Consider the following 27988-nt stretch of genomic DNA (forward strand, 5'->3'; position numbering starts at 1 on the left):
GAGATCAAGGAAAACATGGCTGTAGAGGTCATCAACTATCAACGCTTGTTGGAACGAGACGACGATGAGATCAAGAGGCTGGCAGCCATTTGTTCCAATGCCGGGCTGTTCTTTCTGGATTTGAGGGGGCCAGATACTGAAATCCTACTGGCAGACCTGAAGCCAATCATTGACGCTCAGCGCAAGTTCTTTGGGCAGAAGCCTGAGATAAAGTTGCCGTACGCGAGTCCTCTCGATGGCCGAGGGTAAGATACCACGCTTCTTAATCGAAAAGGCGATTGAATTGACTGAATTGAATTTTGCATATAGATACGACAGCTTTGACGAGATTTTTGTTCAGAGGCTCAAGGTATGTCTACAACTTGGACAGAAACTACAAGTACGTTGGCTTATCTGTTATTATCCCACAGTTACCGCGCCAGGAGCAGGTTCATGGCAGCCTTTCCTTGCCCGAAGTCCTACAAGCTGTTGAGACCGAAGTCAACAACGTGTCTTCCAGAATCGATGCTATTCTTCGCGATATCTCCATGCTGTTATGCCAGACTCTGGATCCTCCTGTATCGACCAAGGTTGTGGACGATCCGAGAAACACTGGTCTGAGTAACTTGTGTCTGGGTATATCTACTGCAGAAGCTGGAACCTCGGTGATGGGTGAGCATTTGGATGAGGACCTCTTAACAATCACGTTCTACGATGAACCATTCTTGGAGGTGCTGGACAGACAAACGCAAACGTGGAAACTTGTTGACGTGCTAGAACACTTGCCCATCGTGAATGTCGGCGATAGATTCCAGGCCTTTTCCGATGGCCGGCTACATGCACCTTTGCATCGAGTCAAACAGACAGCAAACCAGATAGATCTCATCATGTATGATTTGGATGCAAGTGTACAGCAGATGTGTTGATTACCAAAGGGAGTTGATATCTATGATTGGATATCATTATGTACTTAGATGAATGGAGCTTTTTCGGAAGGTAAACTTCATGCTGAAACAACTTCAATCTGCGAAAACATCGTATACAATACTAGGTACATGTGTGTTCTGTTGAACCGATGTGCATATATTGCATATATAAAGCACATATGAACACCTGCTTTTACCACATCACAAGACCATGACATTGAAACTCAGTATTAGCCACAGTTTCATAAGCTCTACATAATCTCAGATACTATTGTGATGGTACCGTTCATGCCAGTATCTTCTCAATCTCCGCCCGTCCATGCTCGTAACCGCCAACAAAGTCACAAGACTTGACAGGATCTGCCCTGAGCTCCGCCAAACAAGCCTCGAAGCCTACCCTCTTTCGTTCAATGACTTCCCATAAATAACTTCTATCCGCTTTAGCCAGTAACGATTCGTCCGCAGCTACCAACATTTCCATGTCGAGAAATGCGCGAGCCAGACCTAGCAAGAATGCCCCGTTCTTCTGCGGTCGCATGGACCAGTTGAGTAAAGAGTAAGCAAATTTCGTGACGGCCGGTGAATCTTCATTCAATGGTCCGATAATATCGCCCAGGCACGTCGGCTCGGGAAAGTTGTGCCTACCAGCCATTTTGCATCCAAGGGCGATGAGATCTGGACGGTATCCACGACACAACTGCTCATCCATACCCGCAATTCCTGTGTTCTCCGGGCTATAACCCATCTCAGCACGGATAATTTGGAGGATCTTGGACGTCAACGTTGTAGCCGTCTGATATGGTGATACCACTATGTTCTCCAACACGCATGGGTGCACGAACCATAGCGGAATGAGAGCATCAAGTCTGATCTGCGAGACCTGCAAAGCCGGTAACGGAATGAATTCATGTGAGTTGCTGGAAGGGCATGCCTGCCGGGGAGAGAAGACTGGATGGGTAACAGCCACATCCTGCCGTGGGGGCAGAAATGAGCTTTCCAAAGTCGAGTGCCCTCCCACAATCTTCCAGTAAGCGTCTCCTGGGCAAGCATCCTTTTCCTGGAGAGAATCAATCCAGGTGCGTAGAAGTTGGACTTCACTATCAGTGAATGCACCAAACATCCTACCAGTCCAGGAGAGCTCTTTCATAAGCAGACTCTTACTGCTATTGCCTCTGTAAACCCACGGTCTCGAGTCAGCCAAAGCGTGTAGAAATCCGTATTTCCACTCGTCACCTTTCTCGTTGTCATTGAAGGGCGACGAGAACCATTCAGTTAAACTTTTTCCGCCGATGCGAGCTCGACTGGTGCAGTGGATCTTGCGTGCAAGATTTGCCTTCCTATGTAGTATCTGAATCAATTTCTCTTCATATACATCCGGCGTCTCACTGTCGTCAAGGCTTTGCGATAGCAAATATCCAGCCTGAATACGCTTCCACGCCTGCTTGCAGTCCATCAAGCCAGTCTTGCTCATGAGATCCATGAAAGCGACGATGTTGGCCAGTGCCATGCCCGAGTGTCCCGAATCGGCATTATCGATTGATATATGCAAGGCAAAGTAATACGCCGAGATGCCAACTTCTGGGAGCTCTTTGGTTGCTTTCAACCCAGTAGGCGCCAATGCCTCGAAATGTAGGTTTAGACCCAGGATCTCAGGCAGAAACTCGTTGGGGAAAAGGGAAATGAGCAATTGTCCAATTGAATTCCTCCACACTTGCTCATCGTTCAGTCCATGGCGTTCTTGGATGAAATCGATCGAGTCGCTTGCCGGGAGATCAACGCCATGCTTCCTTAGCAGATCTCTATAAATCAATACATGGTTTTTCTCAACATCTCCATCGCCTAGTTCCTCGGAAAACACCTGCCAAGCATTTTTGGTAATATATCTGAGCGCAAATGGTGTCGTGATTTTGTGAACATGACATAGCCAAGCTCCGTCGATAAAATTCAGGGGAGCAAGACGCTTCAGCCATTGGATCGCGTCCTCTTTGGTATTGAACAGCTCTCGAGGGGACCCAACTGATCTTTTCCTGACATACGACTCGAATCCATCAGAGACCTCTTGACGTTCGGCCTCGAGGAACTTGTCCAGTGCTACCGGGTCGTACTCCTTCAGGTCAAGAATGCTGCGGGTCGGTTGCTTGTATGTCGCCATTGAAAAGCCGCATTCCAAAAATTCTAGGAGCATCTCTTTAGCTGTCGATAGAACCTCAGGAAACTCTTCGAGGTTCTGTACTTTGTAGTACATCTCTTTGTATAGCGTGACTCGCTCTGCCAATTTGGCCTCGAGTCTCGATCTCTGATTTGCATCCAAGGAGATGACGCTGTTAGCCTGACCTCTGAGCCATGTACGCCATTGACGAATCAAGAGGAAGGTAAAAAAAAGGGAGAAAAAGACAGCAATCTTCATGTAAGACATGGTAAAGGATATATTATTGTTGATGATCCCAAAGACGGACTGTGTCTATGACTCGGAATTTGGGCGAGGAAAGTATCAATATATTTGCTAGTCTCAGCTTAATGACAGTTGAATATTATACAAATTTCTCATAAAATGACGAATATCTTGTCTATAAAGTAGTGAATGAATGCAGCTTATTTTTCGTCGCACCAATGCCGTAGCCTTCTGTAGAATCTCAAGACTACCTGCATCTATGGGGTCACGAGAACTCCGCTATCCACTCCGCTTGTTCTACGTAAGATTTTTGATTTAGATCCGAGAGCTTTTTTTCAATGCAATATACACATTGCTACTTTTTTCTGCGGATTGGCTGAAAACGGAAACAAACAATCCTAGGATATATTTTATGACAGCACAACGCGTCATTTTGATCCTTCAAATACATTCACAAACATGGAATTATGGTATGTCACAGCCTCCGAAGGAAGGAAGATCGGAGTTTTCCCATTCCGGTATGACGTCGAGACAAATCCCACCGAATTGCTTGCCTTACTCTGGGAATAGATACATGCCTAGGTAGGGCACGGATCGATACATCGGGGGCTGGCGCGAAGTATATGTGAACCTTGGGGGATCAATAGTGCATGTACGTCGTCCTGCTGCTAAAGGATGAAACATTTCCCCTTAATCATGTGTAACTCAACCCGTTCTTAATCCTTTACCAATCCTTCGCGCATATTAATTCCTAATTCTACAGGCATATCTCGCTCAAACATTATGATACAAAACTTGACCACCACAAAAGTGCGTCCTGGCCACATGCCCACTTCGTTATGTTGTGTGGCGGAGAAGCTACTAGCAAGACTAGGCAGGTGGAAACATGTAGAACCATTTTAGTCAAAGTGCCTGATTTCAGGTCTATTTACCGGACCATCTCTCTTAAACCCCTTCAAAGCATGCCAGGTACGCCAAAGTAAGGTAACATCACTAACTCTGCAAATGCTTCGTAGCTTCATCATGACAAAATTTTTCATGAAGCCATTCAAACTTGGCTTATCAAATAACATGTTCCAGGCTTCTGATATCGGTATATCATGCTTGAAAGAATCAGCCCCAATGACAGGCTTTCTCGAGACAATTTGTAGCAAGAGGTGAACCTATGTTATTCGATGTGTGCAACCCGGGATCGGAAACATCTGTTTGACCGTACCAGGTTCCAGCTAGGCACTGCCATTCTCAACGGCTACTATCGCTTCTACATTTGAGTACCTTTAAGGAAGATCATGAATTTTTCAGCCCCTCTCCCGACTGAGTCCTGCATACACGCGCAACCATTCTTGGAGAAGGTGGAGGGAGATTGCTGCCTATTGCCTTCCATACCCGAAGGATTGAAGGATGTGACATCGATCATGGTAGGATGGCAACTTCAGCCCAGGAAGGTCATGGTACCTAGTACACACACTCCCCGTATTAATGCTTCGAGCTGAGGTCTGGTATAACGCCATTTTGAAATAAACTAGTGGTGACTCCAAAGCGGACCATGATCGTCCGTGAAGGTTGCAGCCAGCGTGGGTCCGCCACCATTCCTGTGGCATGCGGGATATGTTATTCCAGCAAAGGATCCGTTTTTGGCTTCTTGACAGCCAGGCTTGGATACTTGGCAAATGATCCTGCGAACTATACAGGTACCTACCCGTATAATAGATCCGGTTTTCAGCTAGGCTTCGAGTGCTAAGGGACCTTCAAATACAAACGAATTGGAAAAAGGAGACACTCAGCATCATTATTAACTAAGATACCGGGAAAAGAAATATATTGTTAGTAGAGCAAACTTAAAATATATATGGTGCAGTTATATACCTATTTACACTAATCATTATAATGCGACTTGGGCGTTAGAGCACAAGGTGCTGACAGGGCTGACAAGGATTCTTGGTGGCCAAACGGGCCAATCGCGCATCTTGCATGAGTACTCAGTAGTGACAGTAGGAATGGACTTGACGGTATAATCACTATTGAGCACAATCATGGGCAATTATAAGCGGGTGCGGAACAGATCAAGGATCTAACCTGCTCGGGCCAGATGCTTTACCCCCCCAACCAACAGCAAAGTGACATCCTCCCCCAACAGCGGTCAGGAACAAATTATTGACTCATATTTCACATCACAGCCTCAGGAGTTCCAACGAATCGCATCACTTTTGTTGCACATACTTGCAAAATGGCAACCCAAGTACTTACAGAGCCGCAATCGGTAGAGCTCCAGCCTGCGAAAGCCAGTGACCACCATGGATCAGCACCAGCTGAAGCATTGTCTGATGCGTCAATGGACTCTTCGCCCGCTACTACACCAGTAGAGGACAGCAAAACGGCCACCATCCACTCGAAATTCCGAGCTACTCTCGTTATTGCTCAGTTATTGGGCTTGAACCTCTTTAGCAGCTTCTGCAATGGTGTCGTCGTTGTCGGCCTACCAGCTATGGCGGCCTCCTTGCATATCAACGAGGGACTGCTTGTCTGGCCTACCTCAGTCTTTTACCTAACTGCAGGCTCATGTCTGTTGCTGGCTGGCTCCATCGCCGACGTAGTCGGCACCAAGACTATGAGCTTGATAGGGGCCTTCACTGCTGCCCTCTCTACCATGGCCTGCGGTTTGGCCCAAAATAGTGACCAATTAATAGCCTTTCGCGCATTACAGGGCATCACGAACGCCATCATCGTTCCTTCGTCCGTCTCCATCATCTCGACTAGCTTAGAGGAGGGAAGGCCGCGCAACCTAGGTTTTGCGTGCTTGGGCTTCGCTGGCCCGATCGGATTCTCTCTTGGCCTAGTCCTTGGTGGTGTCTTCACTGATAGCACTGGCTGGAGGTCCGCATTCTATCTCGCCGCAGCCGCCACTTTCGCTTTATTTTTGGCCGGCATTTGGGCGTTGCCAAAGGATGCTGTCCGTCCAAGAAAGTCGGTTTGGTCGAGGATTCTAACGGAAATCGACATCATTGGGGCATTCATCGGGACTGCAAGTTTGGTGATGCTGTCCTATGTTCTAGCGTAAGGACCCCCCTCCAGTCTACCATTTCTCGGCGTAGCTAATACATGGAGGGCTTCAGAGTCTTGTCTGCCGACATCCATAGTATACACAAGGCATCTACCATTGTCCTTCTGGTCGTCAGTGCCATCTTGATCCCTGTGTTCGTAGGATGGATGCAATACCAGGAAAAGCACCAGCGCAATGCACTTATTCCCAATTCGCTGTGGAAAAACTGGGTGTTCACCAGTTGTTGCCTGATGGTTCTACTCACCACAGCTGTGTGCAATTGTATGGAGTTGTATAGCAGTCTCTTGTAAGTCGTCGGTCTCTGACAACGGTCCTCCTAGGGATTTGAGTTAATCTTGCCTCCAGCTTCCAGCAAGTACAACGTCGATCGGCGCTGCATGCTTCACTGCAGATTCTCCCGTCTCTTATATCAGGAGCATTAACTAACATATCGACCGGCATATTTGTAAATCGTATGCCAGTCATGTGGTCTGTACTCATCTCCTCGACGATTAGCGCAGTCGCGCCACTTCTCATGGCCCTGATCAATCCCGACTGGCCTTATTGGTACGATGCTTTTTTCGCCCAGGTGAGTGATGCATAATACACTTCATAGATACCTTTCGCATCTGCAAACGCCTTGTAATAATACTGACTCGTCGTTGACTACATGCAGATCCTAACTCCATTGAGCTGCGATATCCTCTTCACAGTTGGCCTCCTCGTCGTGTCAGACGTTTTCCCCACACACATGCAGGCTTTGAGCGGAGCAGTCTTCAACACTTGCGCACAGCTTGGTACTGCCATTGGCCTAACCGTTACCTCGCTCATCGCGACCTCTGTAACCAATGCATTTCCTGATGCTGATAAAGCCTCACCCGGTGCCCTTATGGTTGGGTATCGTGCCGTCTTCTGGACCATGTTCGCCGCCATGGCCTTGGTCTCCGTGCTAAGTGTGCTTGGATTACGAACAGTAAAACAATTAGGGGTTAAGAGAGATTGAGTCGTTGTAGGCAGGCCTGGAAAGCAACATGAAGCCAGGAAGGCTTAACAAAAGAAGTCGACTCTACTATAGTAGCTTTCAGTCCACTAACATGCCTGCTACAGTATTCTTCAATCTCACTGACACATGCCAGACGCCAAGGGTACAATAGCTCATGGTTGAGGACTTAAAACCCGATCGAGAGCCGATATGCAGGAATCCTGATACATAGTGTATTGATAGTGACTCCTTGCCTTGATCAGGCTGCTCCATATTCGTATATGTCAATTTGCAAAGAGACTTTTGGCTAGATAAGCCCCGAAAGATGTATGTTTCCTGCGTATATATCCATCTCAGGACCAAAGGGGTTGGCATTGACGGGCCAAACGGCATATCTGATAATTCACTTTGGTAACCTAGGTTATATTCAGATCTGGAAAGAATGCTTGCCTGACTTAGCCTTGTTAAAATTGATTACTTACTGCAAGCCTCTAGTTTAAAAATCTACTAATGTCTGTAATTCAATAATTAGTCGAATCGTCATGTATAGAATCGACATGGATCACGTTCAATGGTACTCCCGCAGCCGCTGCAAATGAAGGATTAATGAGATTCGTATATCTTGAGAATATAATAACCTGATCAGGTAAATCACTATGAGTTGTTAAGTCACCATGTCTATTTAATACCAATTGCCTCCATTATCGCGTACATACGATCATAGGTAGTGGAAAATATAAATCTAGGGCTTAGATGTTCATCTCTTAGGAACAGCTAATCTATACTAAGATATAGGACCCGGTTCGTCACACCTGGTATTTAAACTTATGAAACGCACTCCGTAGAGAATCACAGTTTGCTTGAGAGAGAGTAGAGACATATTCAGAAGAATAAAAATAAGAGCTCAAAGGCTCTAGAATCGGAAGGAAAGACAGTTGTTTGGTAAAAGACTACTTACAAGCCCTAGTCTATAGTACTTAGTTGCCCTATCAAAGTCCCTTCCGGTCTTTTCTCTCCAACACACCACCCTGACCAAAGCTTTGGTTTATCTAACAAGTACAGAGAATCTTAAAAGACTTCATGCTCTTGTTGTTTCTGGTCTGGCAATCACCAGCATTGACCGTCCTTACACCAGAAATTATACTACATCCAGCATCGGCGAAAGTAGTAATTTGGGGGCAACCACAGTTGTTTATGATGCCGATCGCAATTGAGTACATATCTTGATGAACGTTGCACTGTCCTGGCGAAACAGGGTTCCAGGTGTATCCATCAACTTGGCCATCTCCGCCGCAGTTTGGAGAATAGAAGTAACCCTTCACGCCAGACCAACCGCCGCGAGCTTCAAGCTCAGAAGTTCTACTAAATAAGCTTTTGTTTATAACATTCGAAAACTTGGATAAATCATACTCCACTGGCGTTCTGGAAAAGTGTTATTAGTTTTCAGTTGTACATAAAGATTGAGAAACCTTACGGCGAGGACAAGATGCCGGCTGGGAGAATTCCAGCTACGGCCAACATAATAATCGATTTTGAAAGCATGGTGAAATAGTAGACAAAGATTTCAAATCTGGGGATATATGGTTTCGTGGAATGATCAGATATGGTCAAACTTCTGGCACATTTTGAGGATATTTATACTTCTGATCTCTCGTTTGTTCCAAGACACATATACATAAACAGATTCTCTATTATAAACTACCCTTCTGCCTCGGAGATAATTCTTTACCCTTACACATACATTTTTCGTTTATTACTTACTTAGACAAGTCTCATGCATTCCAAACCCAATCTGTTATGGCTAATATTACAGTCTAGTTAAGTCAACATACTAGGTGAGATACCAGGATACCGCGTATTCTCACTAGTTTAGTCTATTTTGTGTGTACTAACTCCGGGATGGAACAGATTGTACACGTAGCATCCTCTGAACTCGGAACCTCCGTGGAGATCTATTGTGTTTTTAATATAGCAATTAAAGGACATGTGGTATTTCAAATGGAAATCGGTATATACAGTGACTATCTGTAAATAGAGGCATGCAATTTTACTAATACTTTTGTATACTCTTGTTCTTTTCTTTCTACGTGTATTTTACATTCCCCTCGGCGGCAGTTATTTACGCAATCTCTCCTTAAGTCTAATGTTTTAACCAGCGCCCCGCGACTAAGAATTACAGTAACATTGCGGAATATTCCGTAAGATAACCTTAAATACACTAACTTTAATAGTTAGGTTATTGCAATCCTGGACATTGTCCTTATCCACATACCATCATCGTATTACTACTAGCCCACTAACCCATGCCTTCATCGTCTTACTGCTTGCCCATTATCTGATGCTTCCATCATATTACTGCTCGCCTATTATCCCATGCTTTCATCGTATTACTACTAGTCAATATTTCCTTCGGCTTTGGATCGGAATCCGAGCGAGTATCAATTACAATCCGGCCCTAGGCTCCACAGGCTGATACCCTCTACAAGAGTTAGATTTATTCATCCGTAATTGCTTATATGAGGAGCAGCTTGCTTGTTTTCGCAATTATAAATAGTTCCGCACTCTCTTTGCATTTGAGGCAGCAAAATCAAAGACTCAAGAAAATCAACTACGACCTAACGTTGAAAGCTTTATTTGTTTTATTTTACCACCTCCAATATGAAGTTTTTTACTGCTATTATACCTATCCTCTTGGCCGCTGTGCCTGCTGTCTCTGCGGGGGATGGCACTTGCTGCAGCACTTGCTGGGATGGGTGGTATAGTTGCATAAGTTACTGGGAGGGCCAGGGTTATGCTCAGTACCTCGCCGAGAGGATTTGCACAGGAAATTCTGTATGTACCCTGTATTAAAGTGGATAGGAAAACTTACTGATGTTATCTCATCAATTAAACAGCAGGGCTGTTTCTCCCAGTGCAACAACAGTTGCTAGTTATGGATCAATCCCTCAAAAACCATGGAAGTGTCTATCTTAAGAGAGAAATAGGATAATCATAGACAGTCAAGTGTATATATTTTCTTTACTCTTAGCCAATATCCGCTACTATTAAGCAGTGGATATATACAGTGCCTCTTTATAGGTATCTTCTCAGCATCCTCACTAGCCCTGCATCTGGTATTTCTCTATTTGCCACGATCCAGGCGCTTTATAGCTACTCGGAAAAACGCAAATCACAACCAGCCGCTGTAGCTTATAGTGGATTTAGTGGATAGAACGCTCTACGTATACTCCGTATGTTACTTAATGATTGATTGCACGATTATTGATTAATGGAATTAATCAAATATCACAGGAAAAGCGCGCCGGAAATGGGAATTAAACAAAGATCAGTCAAATGCTTTTTATTAATCTAGACCACTAAACTATCTATCTATTGCAAGAAGTGCTGTCATTCCTGCTTTTTCGCTTTATCAATCAGATCAATCGCGCGCTGTGCTGCGAGCTACAGTGCTGTATGCCGCGAGCTATAGCGCTGTGCCCGCTAAAAGCCCCTATAAGGAAAATGCTGCATTCTACCTATCAATCAGCTCACTTTTCAAATGATTTCAATATCTCAAACGATTTCATTTCCTAAAATAGATGCTTCAGGATAAGTAGCTTACTACTACAGAAGGGTTTAGGGCATTTGTCAACTATTTCAGGGCATTTCCCAACGATTTTGTCCCAGCTAATGGTTAGAAGGCCGACCGATTTCCCACTACTGTAGCTTGTGACACAGGCCACTACGGTTCAAATAGGATTTCGTTACGGTACAAATAGGAGGAGTCTCAAGATTTACGTATGGGAGGCTTCTCTATAATTGCTGTGAAATAGATTTTCAGCAGGCAGTTGTCGATGATGGTTGGACCGTTAACGTTGGAGCGGAAATCCGGTGATGGAGAAGCAAGGCATTGTTTGCGAAATGAGATCATCAGTCAGCAAAAAGGTTTGCGTTCCTCACCAACTCTTGTGATAGGTTCTTTCTTTCTGTGCAAATGCCTCTTTGGGCATTCAGGCACCCACAAACCGGAAGTTTACCTGCTTGTAGGTTTCTACTACTTCTAGTTCTTACAAAAGGCGTGTAACGCTCACCTTAAAGTTGTTTAGTCGGGTTTTAAACCTTAGTTCGTCAAGTGTTGCCGATTCCTTGCCACTCATAGTGTTTCGTGATACAGTCAGATCAGAGAGGGAAGCTACATGTACGTTTAAGCGGACTTGTGGTGGAAAGAATACACCTCCAGTCTAGCACTATAATTGGTATGGGAAATGGCACCGTTGTTTTCTGTCTACCCCTAGGGAGCCTCATAAGCGGGGGGTGCTGTTCCATTGATTTAAAGAGTAGGCAAGAGCGCACAATCGTGGTCGATTACCACTGCTCTTCATGCTTATATTTAACTGCTATCCAACTGCCATAGCATATTGACCCTCACGTCTTGATTATCAATATAACCTCTATATTTAATTGCAAATCTTCCAAGGCCCTGACTACCTGAGCCATTGAAAATGGGCGCCAATGGTTCAAAACCAGTCGATCGTAGCCGGAGAGTCAAGGTCATTGGCGCCGGTTATCCTCGAACGGGCACAACCACACTCGTCCTTGCTTGTGAGAAGCTGCTCAACGGCCAGGGCCTCCATGGAGGGTCCCATGGGCTAGCTCGTGAAGACGAGTATAACAGGAAATGTTACGAGCTCTACAAGTATCGACACGACAAGCCCCGCGTGCTACAACTGTTGAAAGAGCTTACAGAGGGGTTTGTTGTTACAAGCGACATTCCCTTTTTCAGTTTCGTGCCTGAACTGTGCGAGTTGTATCCCGATGCGCAGGTGGTTTATGTAAAGAGAGATCCAAAAACCTGGTGGAGGAGTATGGGGGCTGTCGCGAGTAATGCACAGACCAAATTTTTATCTATGCTATTCTGGCCAGTTCCTGGTTGGAGATGGAGCATAGGCGTTATCGACGGCATGGCTGCGATGTACGACTGAGTTCTAGGTATTCACAGACATGGGTATTGAGAGTGCTAACTTATTATAGGGAACGAGAGTCCTACAATCCAACCCCTGGCAAGATCCCAAACCCCGGTAAGACTGCAACATTAGCTTTCTTTCGAACACAAAGAGTTTATACTGACAACGACTTAGAATCAATGGAACGCCATATGCAATCAGTAATTGACAGTGTCCCCAAGGATCGACTTCATATTGTACGACTGGAGGACGGATGGGCGCCATTATGCAAGATTCTCGACTGCCCTATCCCAAACGAGCCGTTCCCTAAAGCTAATGATGCCGAAAACGCTGAACAAATATTTCTGAACATGGTAAAACGCTCCCTCACCATCTGGCTGTACTACGTCTTGGCAGGGACTTGTTTGGCAGGCAGCGGTTGGTGGCTTTGGAAGAATTTTGGTCACCGAGTATGAACCACTTCAAGCTTTGGGTCGTTGTATTGCGAGCTGGAATATGAATTTGAGTTAGCAGTGTCCTAGCACATACTACCATAGGTAGTGGAGAATTCGGGGTCCCGTTAAGCACTTCTCTTAAGTGTGATGCCTTCCATTTTTTGCCTCCCGAGACTCCAGATTAGGATCACATGGTTCCGTTTTTGGAGGACAATGAACCCCGCGCTAAGAAATTTATCACTATTAAGTCACCTAATCCAACTTAAAAAACGGTGATTACACCGACCGTTTTACACACGGCGGCGACATCGGTGGTATTGGATTCGTGCCTACTGACATTTACGGGCATGGCAAGCTAAGACTATAATGATTAGCTGCTAGGAGGAGCACAGAGTGTTGAGTATGCCTATAATATATGTAACCTTATAAACATATAAATAAGCGTACTATACTAAGTCCCAATGTGCTGGGCAAAGCCTCTATCATCATAAGATTAAAACTTGCATAATATGTAGATTATTATACTTGTATCTTTACTAATATTAAGATTGGGCCAGGCGTAGGGCAGGTATAACGCATGACATGTGCGCAAAAGCACTTATCTAAAAAGGACCTGTGTCCCCTGCACAGCAGCGGATGTATTCGAGAAACCCGTTCCAAAGTAATTGCCTTTTAACCTTAGTCTTTTCCTGCAGAACAAAGTAAAGTTACACATTAGATCACAGTGGGTTTTCTATTTTCGGAAGTTTTCATTTACGTCTGCATAAAGTCAGAGATAGATCTTGGCATAAACCCAAGGAAAATATTTACCTTCGCTCTAGACGGCACAGAAGAAGGGAATGTAAGCAGGATCCAGAGTCCTGTAAATGAAAGGCATATTCTGACTCAATCCCTGGCTGTCGAACGCACGGCTGCGGATCTGTTGGCTGAGCTTTTGCATACTGTCCAGCAAGGCCTTAGAAGCACGTTTTGTGTCCTGGTTTAAACGCTGCACAGTAGTGGCATCAAAAGCATCCTTAAGTGTCCGTCCGTCGCTGCCATAGAATGGGCGATTAAACGAAGCCATAAATCCTAGGTAATGAACAGCGGTGGCAGGGTCTGGCAGATACGGCATGAGGTCTTTGACGCCCTTCTCCTTCGGGATAGCAGTGTAAATGGCGGGAATGTGGAATGGCAGGGCACCGGAGGCGATAGGAGCGCCCCCGTTGACGCTGTGGTGCGAGACTGAGGTAGCATATGCGAAGTGGGTGAGGACATCGATGAGAACTTTCTTGCTTAGATTCTTCTCCTGGGGAAAGTCCTGAGCCTTGGCCATTGTGCTGGCCTCGTTGAACCAGTTGTGAACCTCAAAGTCGCCAGAGAGGTCATTCTCGCTTTTATAGTACGAGTTGACAAAAGATTTGAAGAAGATGTGGTAGTTGTCACGGATGCGCTTGGCGTCGTCGTAGAAGGGGAAAGAGTTAAAGACGGATTTTCCATTAGCATCAATCAGACCACGGGCTCTCAAGTTGTTTTCCAGATATCCGCTCTGGTACCGACCGTCAACGGGCCAGCTGTCAGTAACAAATTGACGGCAGCCAAACTGATTAAAAACCATGAGCTGATCCCAGTGGCCGCCAGGGTTGAAGCAAAGCTCTTCTCCAACGATACGAGAAGAATAGGCTTGCACCATGAGGCGCTCGAGAAGAATCATTATGGGGTGGTTCTCACTGAGAGTGTGAAGAGCAGCTTGGTGAACAGATTCGGTGACGTCGTGCGACACAACAAGGTGCAGCATTTGCGCGTGGAACATGTCATTGGCGTTAAACATCATCTTTGCCAGTAACCAGTCATTAGCGGAGTCGAGAGGAGTGTAAATCAGGTCGGCGTCAACATTGGTGCGAATGGCCAAAGGCAAAAAGTTGCCAGACTCTGGGTCGATGTAGAAGTAGGCGCTGCAAGCGACGGGGAAACGCTTGACGACAGTAGCAACGTCGTACTTGGCCTGATAGGAGTGGTCGACAATGAAAAGGCGGTTGCTAGCCTGAAGAGACTCAAGCGTATTTCCAGAACCGACAATCTTACTCGTTATGACATCGTCTAATGGAAAAGGAAGGGGCTCGTGGGCCATAACGCGACGGACGGCATGGGGATGCTCGCTCAGGCGTTCCATGGAGAAAAGTAGATCTTGGGTCGCATTGGAAATGATACCGGGAGCGGTACCTCGAGGGTTTGTATTATTGAGCTGGCCATCATAGAGAATTTTTTCGTAGTCTTGCCAACTGTTGAGGCCGCCGTTCTGCAATGTGAAGTTAGTACTTAATTCCATCTTCCAGTATGATGAAAGTGTGGCCGTTACGGTTTGAATAGCTCCTTGGAGAGACTGGACGTCGAGAGCAATCAGCTCATCAATGATGGCACGGTCCTGGCTCCATGCATCGTAGTCGGCCTGGGTACGAGCATTGCCAAGTGTGCCATTAGGGAAGGGGGCGGCCTCGCCGGTGAGGGACGGGCCGTAGATGAAGCCGTTACGACGAGCAGAGACAGCAGCGGCACGAGCTTTGGGGTTGGGATCAAGCTGAGGGATGCAAGCTGGGTTGGTTGTGGGAGCAGCCAAAGCAGAGCCGAAAAGGACCACAGCAGCAGCGACGCAATTGGTAGATCGCATGTTGAAAGTGAAACTGAAGATAGTAATTGACAAGCTATGATGGTGGTACTTTTAACAGTCAAGTTTGGTAGCGACGAGGCTCTTTTATAGAGAAATGATACCATTACCATAGATCTGCAGAATTTGGCACTCCACTCAATTGTATAAATACGACCCTGCATTTGAGAGTATGCTTAAAATGCTACAGTACTCCGTACAAACATGCCTGCTAACCAAGGCTCGTGTCAGCAACCTTCCAAAAAGAGGTCTGAGGTCGGAAATTTATTTCAAGCCAGGGTTTCTTTATATCGGCTTGCTTAGCCTCGGCATTTCTATAACTGTTGGCATTTCTTAGAGTCTAAGAAGCGCACTCCTAGCGAGCATCTAAAATTTCTCACGTCAGCTGCGGCCCCTGTATTACCCATGTTGAGCCGGCCTACCATATTGGACCTGTCTAGGTCGTAACTCATTTCTCAAGGCTGTGATGCAACTCGCCTGAAAAAGCAGAAATGGATCAAGGTTAGAGCAGCGCTCGAGGACCTGATTCCAGTCCAGTTTGCGGATCCGGCCGAGATTCTGAGCTCGTTCTTTGCTGCGAGTGCAGCCTCATTATACCCGAGGACAACGAGGTTATTTATGATCAGAGACCACTACGCCAACAGCTGCTGATAGGAAGCCGGAGACTGGACTGGAGACAGTCGCCACCAGTCCAGTTGAGACTCATTCGGTTTTGGACTGGTTCAGTTTCTCAACGAAACTTTTGATACGAACGGAACATTTGTTCATGGTATCCAGATTTGGCTTAGATGCCGTTTTGGGGCTTCAAAGGCGGCACAGGAACCACATCTCTCAACTCCAGATATAATCCACATTGCTCACCAGTCTAAGCACATACGACCATAGGTAGTGGAGAATTCGGGGTCCCGTCTGCTCCCCCATAGACAAGCCACTAACCGGCAGATTAGTAGTCAAGTGGGTGACCATTGGCGAACACCGGCTGTTGTATGTTTTTCTTTTTTTTGCTTTTGGCGATATCTTTTCTGCTCTTCTCTTTTAATTGTCTGAGGTTGTGGTTGTGGTTGGTATGCATGGGGCTACTGTAAGCACTGCCTAAATAAGCGTAGCGCCATGGGAAGAGTAGCTGTAAGCCTGTATATGGCTTGGACCGTGAGACAGTAGATTCAACAACTTTCATTCTCTGACTGGATATAGAAAGTTCAATAAAATACAATAAAACAAACATTTGATACTTCAGTCAGGCATTCCAATAGTATCGATCTAATGCAGGACAAATAAGCCCGTTGAAGCTCAGCTATAATACAGAAACGATTTTGACAACTCCGAGAGCCGAACAATCTTATTGGTGAACTTATACGGCCACGCATTTGTCTATGCACATATGATATGGCACCCTATAAGGCCAAAAAGAGTGAAAACGACATGAGTGCGGCACTCGACTTTAATTTGGAGGGAAAAGATGGCCCTTTACTAGCATGTATCGATTCATTCACCTTTGCGAGGAAACTGACACCGCGGCTCGTAACATCGATCGGATCTACGTAATAACTCTGACAGGGAACTTGGCAGCGTTGAAGCTACAAAAGGAGAATAGCGTGTAAGACAAAGGCTTACTCTGAGAGCACTTCCCTATCTATACAGTGTCGACATTGCTATCATCCATCTTGCACCGCTTGCAGTTTGTGTGTGCTCTAGCACATCGCCTCCGGTCACCATCTTTAACCATTTCCGTGGGTATAATGTCGCGCATATATGAAAGACCTATCGGGTATGTACAACTATGAAGCCGACAATGGATGATAAGCGACAGTCGATTACCGGATCATGGCAGCATGAAGCAAGGGGATAACTTTGATATGGCTCGTCTAGAGGTGAGATGCGGAAGGACCTTGTCATGGTGCCTTTGGAGATGCCAGTATTATTGGCATCGTGAGTCTGGCGAGCATTTGGTGACAGAAAAAGTATGGACGAGTTCCCCCATTCAGCTTTGTGCGGGCATTCCAATTTGATGCTATCATAGCTACATCCATGCCACAAACAGTATGCATGATAATACACACATGCTATCAGAGTCAGAAGCTTACAAGAAGCAACATCTGACAGTCCGAAAATCGGTATGTAGATGATACTGAGAGATCTGGGAACGAAACTGCCAGAAAGCCCTTGCATGTCGCGAGTTCAATGCTATTACCACGTAGGAGAGATGAGATAATCCTTCCAACGAGCTGTTCCAGCCTCCGTGAATGTATCAATGGCGCCTTGTACCCCTTGTGGCCCAACAGACCATATGCCTTGATCAACGAGTTTGCACCAGCAGTCGAACAAACGCTCCAGCCGCTGAGGACGGTAATAGTCACCACCAAAAGGTTTGTATCCATGCTGGAACAGATCTGCCAATCTGTCCCTAGCAATTAACGACCCGTCGCTTTTCCGCGCGCCCTCAGCTGCATCCCAATCACTCTTGAAGCTGTACGGCAGTAGTAACCAAAATCCCTCCTCGGCATAGTCATGGCATGCATCCCTATCGACGGACTGGCTGTAGACACCGGCGCCCACTCGGGACGGCACGGGTGAATCGGCAGTGGTTGCACGGAAGTCATTGCAAAAGGGGTTTGATGATAGCGTCAGGACAACCTCAGGCTCGCCTTCTGCAGCAGGAAAGAGACATACTGGTGGTATGGTGTGATGGGCACGAGGCAATCCAGTGAAGGGCTGGACTGCCACGAACCCAGCCGCGTCTGAAGGTGGTAGAACAAGACCTGGAGCAATGCTGTGGAAAAGAGGCCGACGTGCGTGCGTCAGAAAAGAGCGCGCAAAGCAGGGATTGGGCAATGAAGCTGCATCCAAGATTTCAGGATCGAGCAGTGGTTCTGGATTGACAGCATTAGTGGCGGCGGTGCTGTTGTTGTTACTACCGCTAACTAGTGATATACGTGTCTCGATGGCCTCGCACAGTCGATCCCACGCGTCGATACAAGCTGCAACTTGGGCTTCGCTATACGGCCGCCACTCCCATGGCCCGATCTTTTCGCTGCCATACAGGCCCGGGGTATCTCTAGGTGAAGCCGTAACCTGGGCCTTGCCGAGATGAATCAACTGGATCCAGTTGGAGAGCACGGTCTCGAGAGGGTGCCACAGCTCTCGATGCGCCTCAACAGGCAGCACATAGTCGTAGTCGTCCATATGCATCAAGACAGCAGCAAGATGATAACCTTGATGGTAGAGCAGGCCGCCACCTCCTTCTCCGCCCTGGCCAATGTTAGGATAATACAAGCAGATCAGGCTGTCGACTGGCTCGTCGAACAGGTCGGCCGCTTCTCGGGCAAAAAATTCGCCAGGCTCACAGAATCCGGCAACGAAATAGAAGAATGGAGCTGGATCAAGATCATCAAGCCCATCAGGAGGCAATAGAGCAGCGTGAAGAAAAGCTGCCAATGAGGGGTCGAGTCGTTCGCGAAGAGCCTCCGCCGCAGCTCCGTAGGTGGTGAAGAATGTCTTATTGTTGCCATTCAGACTAGCGAGCGAGCCTCCTTCAGCGGTCCAAGCGTAGCGAACCAGGTAATTGTGTAGAGCGACACATCGTCTGTGATCCAGACCCAGAAAATCACCGCGCGCTGGATTATCCGCTGTGACAAGTAGGGTGCTCACGTCTGCAAATTGCGAATCGTCCATGGATTGCCTAATACCAGCATCGAAGACAGTTGTGATTAGCGATATTTTCAGGTGTTTGGTTCCATGCCATGCTTTGTGAGACTCACTCTTCAAAGCTTAGACGAGATCACGAATCACGACTGGGACATTCTATCTCTGCCAGATACATGAATCTACAGCCTAAAGTTCAAAGCCGCCAAAAGGGGTAATAGTTCACGCTTTAGAACATGCCAGCCAATCACGCACCGATACTCCTTACACTACAACGTCCTTCATAGAAACCCGCCCTTCTTTATTCACATACATAAAGCACATTTTTAAATGACAGCTGAAGCTCCCAGAAGCTTCCGCCTCTTATCCTTTGCTTTTTTAGACAAACAATATCAAGGCATTATGGATAAAAAACAGGCTGGCTTGGCTAGTATTGTTACTCACGCAGTAGGTCTGTTGTTGCCTTATTAATAAATTCCAACCAATAGCAATCGTGTGAGCTCCAGATAAACTCCAGAAGAATGGATATCCACCATTTAGTGCAAGCAAGACATCATCGTCAAGGCGCAAAATAAAGCAAGAATAACAATATTTGCAAATTTATGGCATCCCGCTTAATTCAGACTGACTTACAAGAAGCGCTGCTGTAAATGCTGTCCTTGAGTTGACCCTCTCAAGATTTCCCAAAATTGTTCCTTATAAGTTAAATTCATCGTGAAAACCATCACATACGACCATAGGTAGTGGAAAATTCGGGGTCCTGTCAAGCACTTCTCTTGAGTGTATTATCTTCCAACCGTTTAGTCTCCCGCCTATTATTAAACGGAGCTGTCACCTTAGTTGTTCAGCTAGTAGGTTGCCTGATATCGACATTGTCCGCATTGTTAGAAGTGTGTGTCCTAGGGGTATGTAAGAACTAGCTGCTATAAGATATGTATATAATATATAATAGTATAATTGGCTAATTCTACAATGTGCTGAGTCTTATAAATAAATTATATTATAGATATTTAACACTTCTCCCTAAACTAATTATTAAAAGCTAAACACTTATCATAAGTGCAATATTTTTTTCCTTCATGTTTATATCCCAAGACTCCAAAGCCAGAGCTATAGGATTCCAACTAAACCATGAAATTTTCCAACTCTAGCCTAATACCGAAGAGCTATTTTGCTAATTGCTATGCGATTCAAGATAATCCAGATCGATCCAAATTGGTTCCCCTTCCTCTGTCTCTTCCAACTTTAAATAAAACAAGGTACCCACAACAGCAGCCAGGAACATAGCTGTGAAAATAAATAGCATAATTTTAACCGAGACCCCAAATATTAGGCCAGCTATAAAGGTACCTATGCTTTGCATTGCGCCAATATTTGCATATAATATGCCAATGTGATGGCCCCCAGACAGAAGGCCAAGGAGGCTATACATAGCTGGGTTATAGCCACATCCAAGAGCATAGACGTAGATAGCTGCGACTGTTAACTGGGCTTGTTTTGTAATTACTATCCCCAAAGATCCGGCCACAAGAGCTATAATACTAGCCCGTGAGATAAGTACATCCTTTCTCAGCGGGCTAAAGCGTAGTTTCTTGACCAGGAAGCGGCTAGTCAGCGGTAGTATTATAGTTAACCAAACGACCTTTAAAATATTAGACCAAAATATCGACATAAATATCTATATTAGGTGGTCAGCGATGGAAGATACTTGTAAAATATATAAACTAACTGGTATATCTGCGGAGCTGGGTTGCTGTAAAGATTGCTGGGTAACGAGGAGCGGTACATTGCTGCCCATCGTAGTGAATGCACAGAATACTATAAGCATGCCTAGCTGCTTATTCTCGGTAAAAGCACGATGGGTTAACCCGGCCACTGACGTTAGGAACGGCGTGAGTTGAAAGTTAGAAGACGAAGGGATTCGTGTCTCGGATGCCATCATTAGGCCACCACTCCTGAGGTCTGGTACGCGAGTCTCTGGCAAGGAGAGCGTGATCAAGAACGACACAACTAGGCACCCAAACCCGGCGTATATGGAAATCCAGCTGTTTGCGTATGTAAGAGCCAGCAATACCGGGTAGGAGAGCAGTTCACTCGATATTGCAGCACCCGTAAGATAAAAGAACGTAGTTGACCAGCCAAGGATGTTAATAATTTGCGCGAAAAGTAAATGAGGAAAATATTTTCACCTTACCTTTGCGTATCCAGACTGATATCACTTGCTATGGTGAATATCATGGCCGAAATAACGGTGCTACCACCTCCTAAGAGAGCCCAAAGTCCCTTCAACGCCATCAAGTGGATTGGGAACGTTTCTGGGAAACGACCTGCGGTGTGATAAGGTCAGTCAGTCAGTCAGTTAAACGTATTCGAATATATCGTGATTTATATCTACGCACAAATAACCGCGTCAAATGTCTGCGCCAAGATGGTACCTGTAATGGCCAACTGGAGTGTTCGTTTACGTCCATATATATCAGCCGCCATACCAAACGGCGCAGCAGTTAAGAGATTCATGATACTTTCGAAAGCGGCTATCCAGCTTCGAAGCAGGGACAATTCGCCTTGTCCACACGTGGAGTTGTCTAAAGCATTTTTGTCGTTCATGTTGGGCTTGTGACATAAAATCTCTTCTTGTATCTGGTTTATTGGTCTCATGATGAGTGTCTTTCCAATACACACAAATGCGAGCAACAGAAGACATCGAACAATGATACCCAGACGCGATATAGGAGCATTGCTAACCGCAGGCTCTCTTGCATTGTCGACATGATGAGTTGTTTGTAGAAGGGGGTCTTGCTCCCCATCCTGACTGGAAGCCATGAAAACGAATCGAGGAGGGTGTTGTGTTGAGAATAAGATATTGGGAATGAAATGACATCCAAAAGTCGGGCCTGGGAGGACTCGAACAACATGAAGATTAAAATCATGGGAGTCCAAGGGTGGCACGGCATGATTTTGAGTTCTTTTATTTGCGCAGATTTAAAAAAAAATCCCGTTCGCACAGATACGGCCCGTGCCCGCGCTGCTTACGGCACCTGCTGGCAGCCAACACCCAATTACCTGTACAGTACAATCATCTAACGTATTACGTAGTTATTAAAAGACATTGTAAAAACACCGAGTTTGCAATCGCAAGGAGGAAGGAGGGTATTTACGGCACGGCTTGCATCGATTGTTGCTGCCGTTAATAAGGCTGAGGACAAGGACGAGGACGAGGCCGAGGACTGCATTAACCTTATCTAATAAGCTAGCCAACTTATAAGGCTTTATGTGATTAAATTAGAGATTGATGGGGTTGATATATTTTGATGAGTTCAGAAACTGGGTTTGCAGCAGGAAACGGAAATGTTACGATACCCAATGCAACCACAGAACTCGTGACATCCATCAGTTTTTGCGTGTAGTATTTCAACTTGCACAAATGCGAAACACTGAGTTACTACCGCCAACTCAGTAAGCTTGTTGAAAGTTCCCTTAATGATCCCGGCATATATCCAGAGAGAATCACTGTCGCCAGTTATATATGGAAACCTATGAACAAGGATTGGATATGTAGGGAGAAATCCACTAATCCAGTAATCCAGTTGAGAAGGATGAATCTTTATTGGAAAACAGAGTATCAACACGACCCTGAAACAAACACAACCAGATTCAACATGAGGTGTCATATTCCTAATTTGTTCACCGTCCAAGATACAAGCGCTCGAATGCGAAGATAGCGGCAATAAACAAGCGAGAGAGTTTATCGTTGATTCTTAACAGCACTCTCAATGATACGACCGTGAAGTGACTAGAGATCATATTAGTGGCTGGATGCTGTGCCTGGAAGAAATTATTCCGCGGCCAAAATCAGATCCTCCCCCATAAATCTCTTATGGCTCCCTTGATTCTCAAGGTATTCGACGTTATCGAGGGGCTGCTACTCCTTCCATTTAATGAGCCAGCCTTGGCTTACCCAGGCTTGTGAACCAAGAGATATTTAAGCAAAGAGTGTGTAAATGTAGCACTACGGCCTTTCAGTATAGAGGTTGAATTTAATATCAAGATGAGAGGTTCAATGCTTTAACAGCTAGTTCGATAAAAGACCCTGCTCTAGCCTTTAGTTCAAAATCCTGAATCAATCCATAGCTCAATTCAATCGACAACAGCCGACCAAACTAAACCTTGGAGATTCAGGCCACACTACTGGCAAAAGCACAGAAAGTATGACCGCTTATCAAGGTTCAAGACCAAACTCAAAATGTGCAAAAAGTCTGCCTTAAAATTTGTAAAAACGCTTGAAATATCATCAATCCATTCGCAGTTGTCATGCATCAAAATAGTCGAGTTATTATCAAAGTCCAATTCATCATCGTGTTCATGTTGGGTAGATGTATTGTCTGATAGGCAATAAGTTGAGCATATTGTATTAAACTGTAACCAGGAGAATGTTTGCGACTACATGTAGAAGAAAATAATATTACGTTTCAGAAAGACATGCAGCTCATGTGGTCTTCAACGACCCATAAAATAAGGGAATGTGACACATCAGCTTGGGTACATGATACAGCGGGGAGTTGCTTAATTTTTCAGCTGGTATTCAGATAAAATATTATTCAAACATCTATTCCTAGATTCAGGAGAAAATCAGCTATGGCTTTAGCATGCTGATCAATTTGTATCCAGTCATCTAGGTATCCAATGTCAATTCCATCAATTCTGCCACACATCCTGTACGGAATACGTGGTTATACCCGTGTACTTGAGTGGGTTGCTCAAGTTACATTAACTTCACCGCTAGCTGTCCAATTAAAATAAATACAATATTAATCACAGGATATTGGGTGATATTAGAACCGTGCATACCCTGATACAAAATAGGTGCATGTTTGCACGGGCATGTATTTGAAAGTGCAGTGAAATATATATCCTTGCTAAGGGAATCAATTCTCCCTGTAAGACATTCTGACTCAAAAAGTATCTCTTCTCCATACATTAACTCCGTATTTTAGGTACTTGTATTTATGTGTATATACAGAGAATAAAGTTCCGAATCACGTGTAGAATGTCAACCAACCAACATAGGCATTCACGCCAACTCTTTATTTTCTATCATCTACACATGCATTTAGCCATCTAGCTCTGTTCCTGAATTGAATCGAGTCATTGAACATTCATTTCAACTATCAATTGTTCTTATTTTTACATCTATCTAAGAGAAAATGGCGCGTCGTGGGCGGAGTCGAGGTCGAGGTCGAGGTCGAGGTCGTTCATATCCGAGTCGGAAGCCCGAGAAAGAGCAAGAGCAGCAGCTATCTTCGCACGCCTCCTGGGAAATCATGCCATTAGAACTAAGAGAAATGGTTCCGGAATACCTGGAAGATTCTATACAGAGCGGAAAGGCGAAAGCGTCCGTGTACGCATCAGTCTGCAAGGAGTGGTACGACTACTTCGAACCATACATCTTCCGGCGTCTGACGCTATCCATAGAGCGTCTTAACGAGTTAGAAGCCATGATTACCGGGTCACGACAGCTGTTTGTTCAACATATATGGCTTCGGTTCGAGAGATCAGTCCAGCCCGGCGTAACGCCCATCAAATTCCGCCACGAAATGGATACACTGCGCTTCCGCGCGACAATATTTCAACTCTTCCAGATTCTGTCAGAGTGGCCAGAGAGAGTGGCTGGCCAACCAGGCATTGCGCTAGAATTAACAGCATTCTCAGCCGCGGACCCTGACTATTCCATGAAAGATACAATTCCAGACGAGCTCAAAGACGTAGACCTTACGATAGACAGCGAAACCTTAAACGCCATCTATGAGAAGACGCCCAGCAACAGACGCACATTAACAGATCATGAGAGAAGGCAGCAATCCGAATTGCGAGAGTTCTACGACCCTCAAAGCCATCTCGCTTTACTGCCGGTACGGCTTCCCACGGTGGGATTAATAACAGACCTTGCAATGCGACGACAAATGCATATCAGCTTCTTTACCAACTATATCAAACTCATTATGAACTCTCTCCCCAACCTTGAATTCTTAACCTATGAGCCTCGTGCTCTCCAGCCTTTCAGCCGCGACAATTTTGAGGCTGCAAGAGAAATCATAACCAAAATTCCTTCGTCCATCAGACGATTACAGATGTTTGAAGATAGCCCTAGCCTTTACGTTGATGGGACATATCTAATACGGGTGAATGACAATGGCGGCTCTCTGGGTCGACTTTTAGCGGACATTAGCCAAGACAAAGAACCGGAGGTGATCTCAATGTCCTTCATTATTGACGCTGTTGATTTCTTCTCCGACTTCAGGACTCCGCAGATCAGCCGGCCACATTGGAAGCTGGGATGGCTTAATCTCACTTCACTAGTCTTGACATCCGCCGTCATCACGCCGGAAAGGAAGGACGAAATCCCTTCTCTGCTGATAGCAGCTGCCCGAGCCGCGCGCCATATGCCCAAATTGGAAATCATGGAATTATATTATGTGTCGAGGAATCATGGTGGTATTTTCACATACGTTCACGATAGCACGGGCAGCATCTTGTGGTGGGACAGCACGTGGGAGTGGGAGTTCTCGCCCAATGTCATATCCATGTGGAAGAGAGCCGCAAATGTCCACGGTGCCAAACTATTCGAGCATGAAGAGAGTCTAATTCAGTTAAAAGGAGATGATGGTATGGGGTGGGATGGAACTATTTTGTCGTTACTTCGTACACGAACAACAGTTGTTCATCCTATAACATACGGCAACATGATGAATGGACAGATTTTTATGTAGAATCAATCTCTACTCTTTACTTTCTCTAATATCCATCAATACTGTCCACAAGTGCTCCGTATTACCCATACCATGACTAAAACAATGCGATATCGCTATGACAACCTCCCAGCTACCCTAAACAAAGCTGCTAAAGGACACCGAAAACCGAGACATGTCCGCAAACAGTCACGACACGACATCCTGAAACCCACACAGCGCCAACATTACGTTCCACATCACTAATCCGGCGACATGGAACGCAATTCGATTTATTACGAGTTTCACGGCTTTTGGCCTTTAATGGGACAGGCAGAAGGGAGAAAAGGAAGGAGGGTAAAAAGCAGCAAGGAATCCAAGAGCTGCTTGAACTGTCCGTTCATCCGGGCCATTTTTCCATTTGCCCGGAGTTTCTGAAATGAGCGTACGAGTAGGTAGAAATGTACATAGTACACGTATGCAGAGCACGTAAGATGCTCAACGCCCGACATGAAACCAATTCCATGGTAAGAAACAGGGCGTACAAACTTCTAAAAATCATCAAAATGCCCGTCCCAAAAACTCTATCACAGTAGCCTTCGCCCGGTCCGTTTATCGCTTCTTTCCCAGAGATTGTGTCAAGACTCGTTCTAATCATCAAACCCTGTCGCGTGATTCCTTCGTGGCGGACTTGGCCGCCATCGTGTCAAAGTGATTATCCAAGCCCAGTTCCATCAACTGCATTATTGAGCCTAGTTCTAATCCCAGACAGCCCATATAAAGAACATTTCCCATCTTAATAGATGCTGGAGAGGCGGCCAGTCCCCTAGATGATAGAGGGTTGCGGCACCAGATACATGGCAGAGCAAAGAGCGTACATGCAGCTAAACAATGCTCGCGTGATATCAAAAGAAGAGGGGGAAAAAAACTCCGTAACCCAAAAAAAAAACAAAGAAAAAAGAAAAGAAAAAGAGAGAGACAAAATGAGACACTACGATCTAGCATCTATATCGCTCATCTTTCGCGAAAGAAGAAGGGCTGGCGCTGATGAAGTTGGTACATGGCCTAGGTGGACAAACTCCTCAAGAATTTGCTCCACTGAGCACACAAATGAAGGGGCATATTGCCTTGAAACTCCCAGTTTCCTGCGTTTCATAGCAAACATGGTTTCTCAGGGTTTCACCAGTGTCATCTGTGTGAAGCGACAGGCAAACGGGGTGAGACCATTTCCAGGTCTGGCTTCCCATTCTTGTCCACATGCCGGTCCTTGGAGGGCGCACTCTGGTACAGATGGTGCAGCTTGATGTAGTCGTAGACGGATCGCGGCAGATCTTGTGCGACTTCGCCATTCCGGATCTGGGCCCGCGCCTTGGTCGATGAGACGTCATTCTGAAAAGACGGGACAACCATGATGTTGTCGTGATACTTCTTCAAAGGCTGGATAGCGTCCTGGGTAGCACACAGAGCTGGTCGCTCAACGATAAAGGCGCCATAGTAGCCCAGGAGCACGTCAATGTCGGCGGGCGCCCACACCTTGGGGTCGCTCATGGTAAGGGCTAAGTCGGCTCCGATAAGAAGCATGACCCTTGCTCTTACAAACGTGCCGTCCAGGGTCTGGATGCCGCCCAGGACGTCGTTGAGCTGCTCGTCCAGTCGCTTGAGGACGTCGGCAGTGCGCGTGTAAACCGGGCGGCCGGCCTCGTCGCGGCGCAGAGTCTCCCAGTCGTCGATCATGGCGTTGCTGTTTGTCTGCTCAATGGCTAAACGGCACCTGTGTTGCGACAAAAGGGCATTAGTAAGACTGGACCTCAGGGTTCTTTCGTCTTCCAAAGAGGGGTTGGCTCGACTTACATGTTAATGCGATGGTGAGCAGGGACCAGAGAACTTTTGCCGTACGTATCGCTGCACGGACTCATGTAGCTGCCGACCAGCTCGAAGCCGGTGCGCTCCGCGTAACTCTCGGCGACGGAAAACATGGACATGTGCAGAGAAGTCGGCGGCGAGAAGCTGCCGCACGACACCAGAACCAGTGGCGTCTTGTTCGGGTGCGTCAAGCGGCGCTTCAGTCGGTTGTGGGGGAAAGAATAGCCGTGATACGGTTCTGACATGGGCTCGGGAGGGGGAGTCGGCGTGCCTGTCGGGAGATTCGTCGGTCGTGGAGGAGACGACGCAAATGCGTCTGCTGAGATGCCACCCATGGCTGCCGGATTCAGCGGACGGCTATGGACTTTGTTGTGGATGTGATTGAGGCTGTGGTTGTGGTTGTGGTGTTGAACTTGGT

At 46.0% G+C, this 27988-nt stretch overlaps 9 protein-coding genes across 9 annotated transcripts; 4 read left to right on the forward strand and 5 right to left on the reverse strand.

Annotated features, from left to right (window-relative positions):
- Positions 1–15: 15 nt before the first annotated feature.
- Positions 16–905, forward strand: TRIVIDRAFT_47494 (uncharacterized protein; the record flags this gene model as incomplete). The annotated part of the gene is made up of 3 exons (XM_014097022.1): positions 16–245; positions 310–349; positions 411–905. The coding sequence occupies 3 exons, from the start codon at positions 16–18 to the stop codon at positions 903–905; spliced, it is 765 nt and encodes a 254-aa protein (XP_013952497.1).
- Positions 906–1191: 286 nt separating this feature from the next.
- On the reverse strand, positions 1192–3259 carry TRIVIDRAFT_194107 (uncharacterized protein; the record flags this gene model as incomplete). The annotated part of the gene is made up of 2 exons (XM_014097023.1): positions 1192–3199; positions 3240–3259. 2 exons carry the CDS (start codon positions 3257–3259, stop codon positions 1192–1194), a joined length of 2028 nt encoding a protein of 675 aa, XP_013952498.1.
- A 2370-nt stretch (positions 3260–5629) lies between these two features.
- On the forward strand, positions 5630–7340 carry TRIVIDRAFT_47265 (uncharacterized protein; the record flags this gene model as incomplete). Its single annotated transcript, XM_014097024.1, has 4 exons — positions 5630–6351; positions 6411–6644; positions 6704–6926; positions 7014–7340. 4 exons carry the CDS (start codon positions 5630–5632, stop codon positions 7338–7340), a joined length of 1506 nt encoding a protein of 501 aa, XP_013952499.1.
- Positions 7341–11800: 4460 nt separating this feature from the next.
- Positions 11801–12717, forward strand: TRIVIDRAFT_158872 (uncharacterized protein; the record flags this gene model as incomplete). Its single annotated transcript, XM_014097025.1, has 2 exons — positions 11801–12247; positions 12382–12717. The coding sequence occupies 2 exons, from the start codon at positions 11801–11803 to the stop codon at positions 12715–12717; spliced, it is 783 nt and encodes a 260-aa protein (XP_013952500.1).
- A 796-nt stretch (positions 12718–13513) lies between these two features.
- Positions 13514–15298, reverse strand: TRIVIDRAFT_124686 (uncharacterized protein; the record flags this gene model as incomplete). The annotated part of the gene is made up of 2 exons (XM_014097026.2): positions 13514–15048; positions 15097–15298. Coding segments are annotated over 2 exons (1737 nt in total), but the record flags the coding sequence as incomplete, so codon positions are not given.
- A 2229-nt stretch (positions 15299–17527) lies between these two features.
- Positions 17528–19012, reverse strand: TRIVIDRAFT_225614 (uncharacterized protein; the record flags this gene model as incomplete). The annotated part of the gene is made up of 1 exon (XM_014097027.1): positions 17528–19012. The coding sequence occupies one exon, from the start codon at positions 19010–19012 to the stop codon at positions 17528–17530; it is 1485 nt and encodes a 494-aa protein (XP_013952502.1).
- A 1094-nt stretch (positions 19013–20106) lies between these two features.
- TRIVIDRAFT_68327 (uncharacterized protein) lies at positions 20107–21589 on the reverse strand (the record flags this gene model as incomplete). The annotated part of the gene is made up of 6 exons (XM_014097028.1): positions 20107–20148; positions 20250–20269; positions 20333–20589; positions 20863–21027; positions 21177–21309; positions 21382–21589. 6 exons carry the CDS (start codon positions 21587–21589, stop codon positions 20107–20109), a joined length of 825 nt encoding a protein of 274 aa, XP_013952503.1.
- Positions 21590–24186: 2597 nt separating this feature from the next.
- Positions 24187–25749, forward strand: TRIVIDRAFT_68328 (uncharacterized protein; the record flags this gene model as incomplete). Its single annotated transcript, XM_014097029.1, has 1 exon — positions 24187–25749. The coding sequence occupies one exon, from the start codon at positions 24187–24189 to the stop codon at positions 25747–25749; it is 1563 nt and encodes a 520-aa protein (XP_013952504.1).
- Positions 25750–26895: 1146 nt separating this feature from the next.
- On the reverse strand, positions 26896–27815 carry TRIVIDRAFT_158896 (uncharacterized protein; the record flags this gene model as incomplete). Its single annotated transcript, XM_014097030.1, has 2 exons — positions 26896–27478; positions 27559–27815. 2 exons carry the CDS (start codon positions 27813–27815, stop codon positions 26896–26898), a joined length of 840 nt encoding a protein of 279 aa, XP_013952505.1.
- Positions 27816–27988: the final 173 nt, after the last annotated feature.

Source organism: Trichoderma virens (assembly GCF_000170995.1).
Source record: "Trichoderma virens Gv29-8 chromosome Unknown TRIVIscaffold_86, whole genome shotgun sequence".
NCBI classification, from domain to species: Eukaryota; Fungi; Ascomycota; class Sordariomycetes; order Hypocreales; family Hypocreaceae; genus Trichoderma; species Trichoderma virens.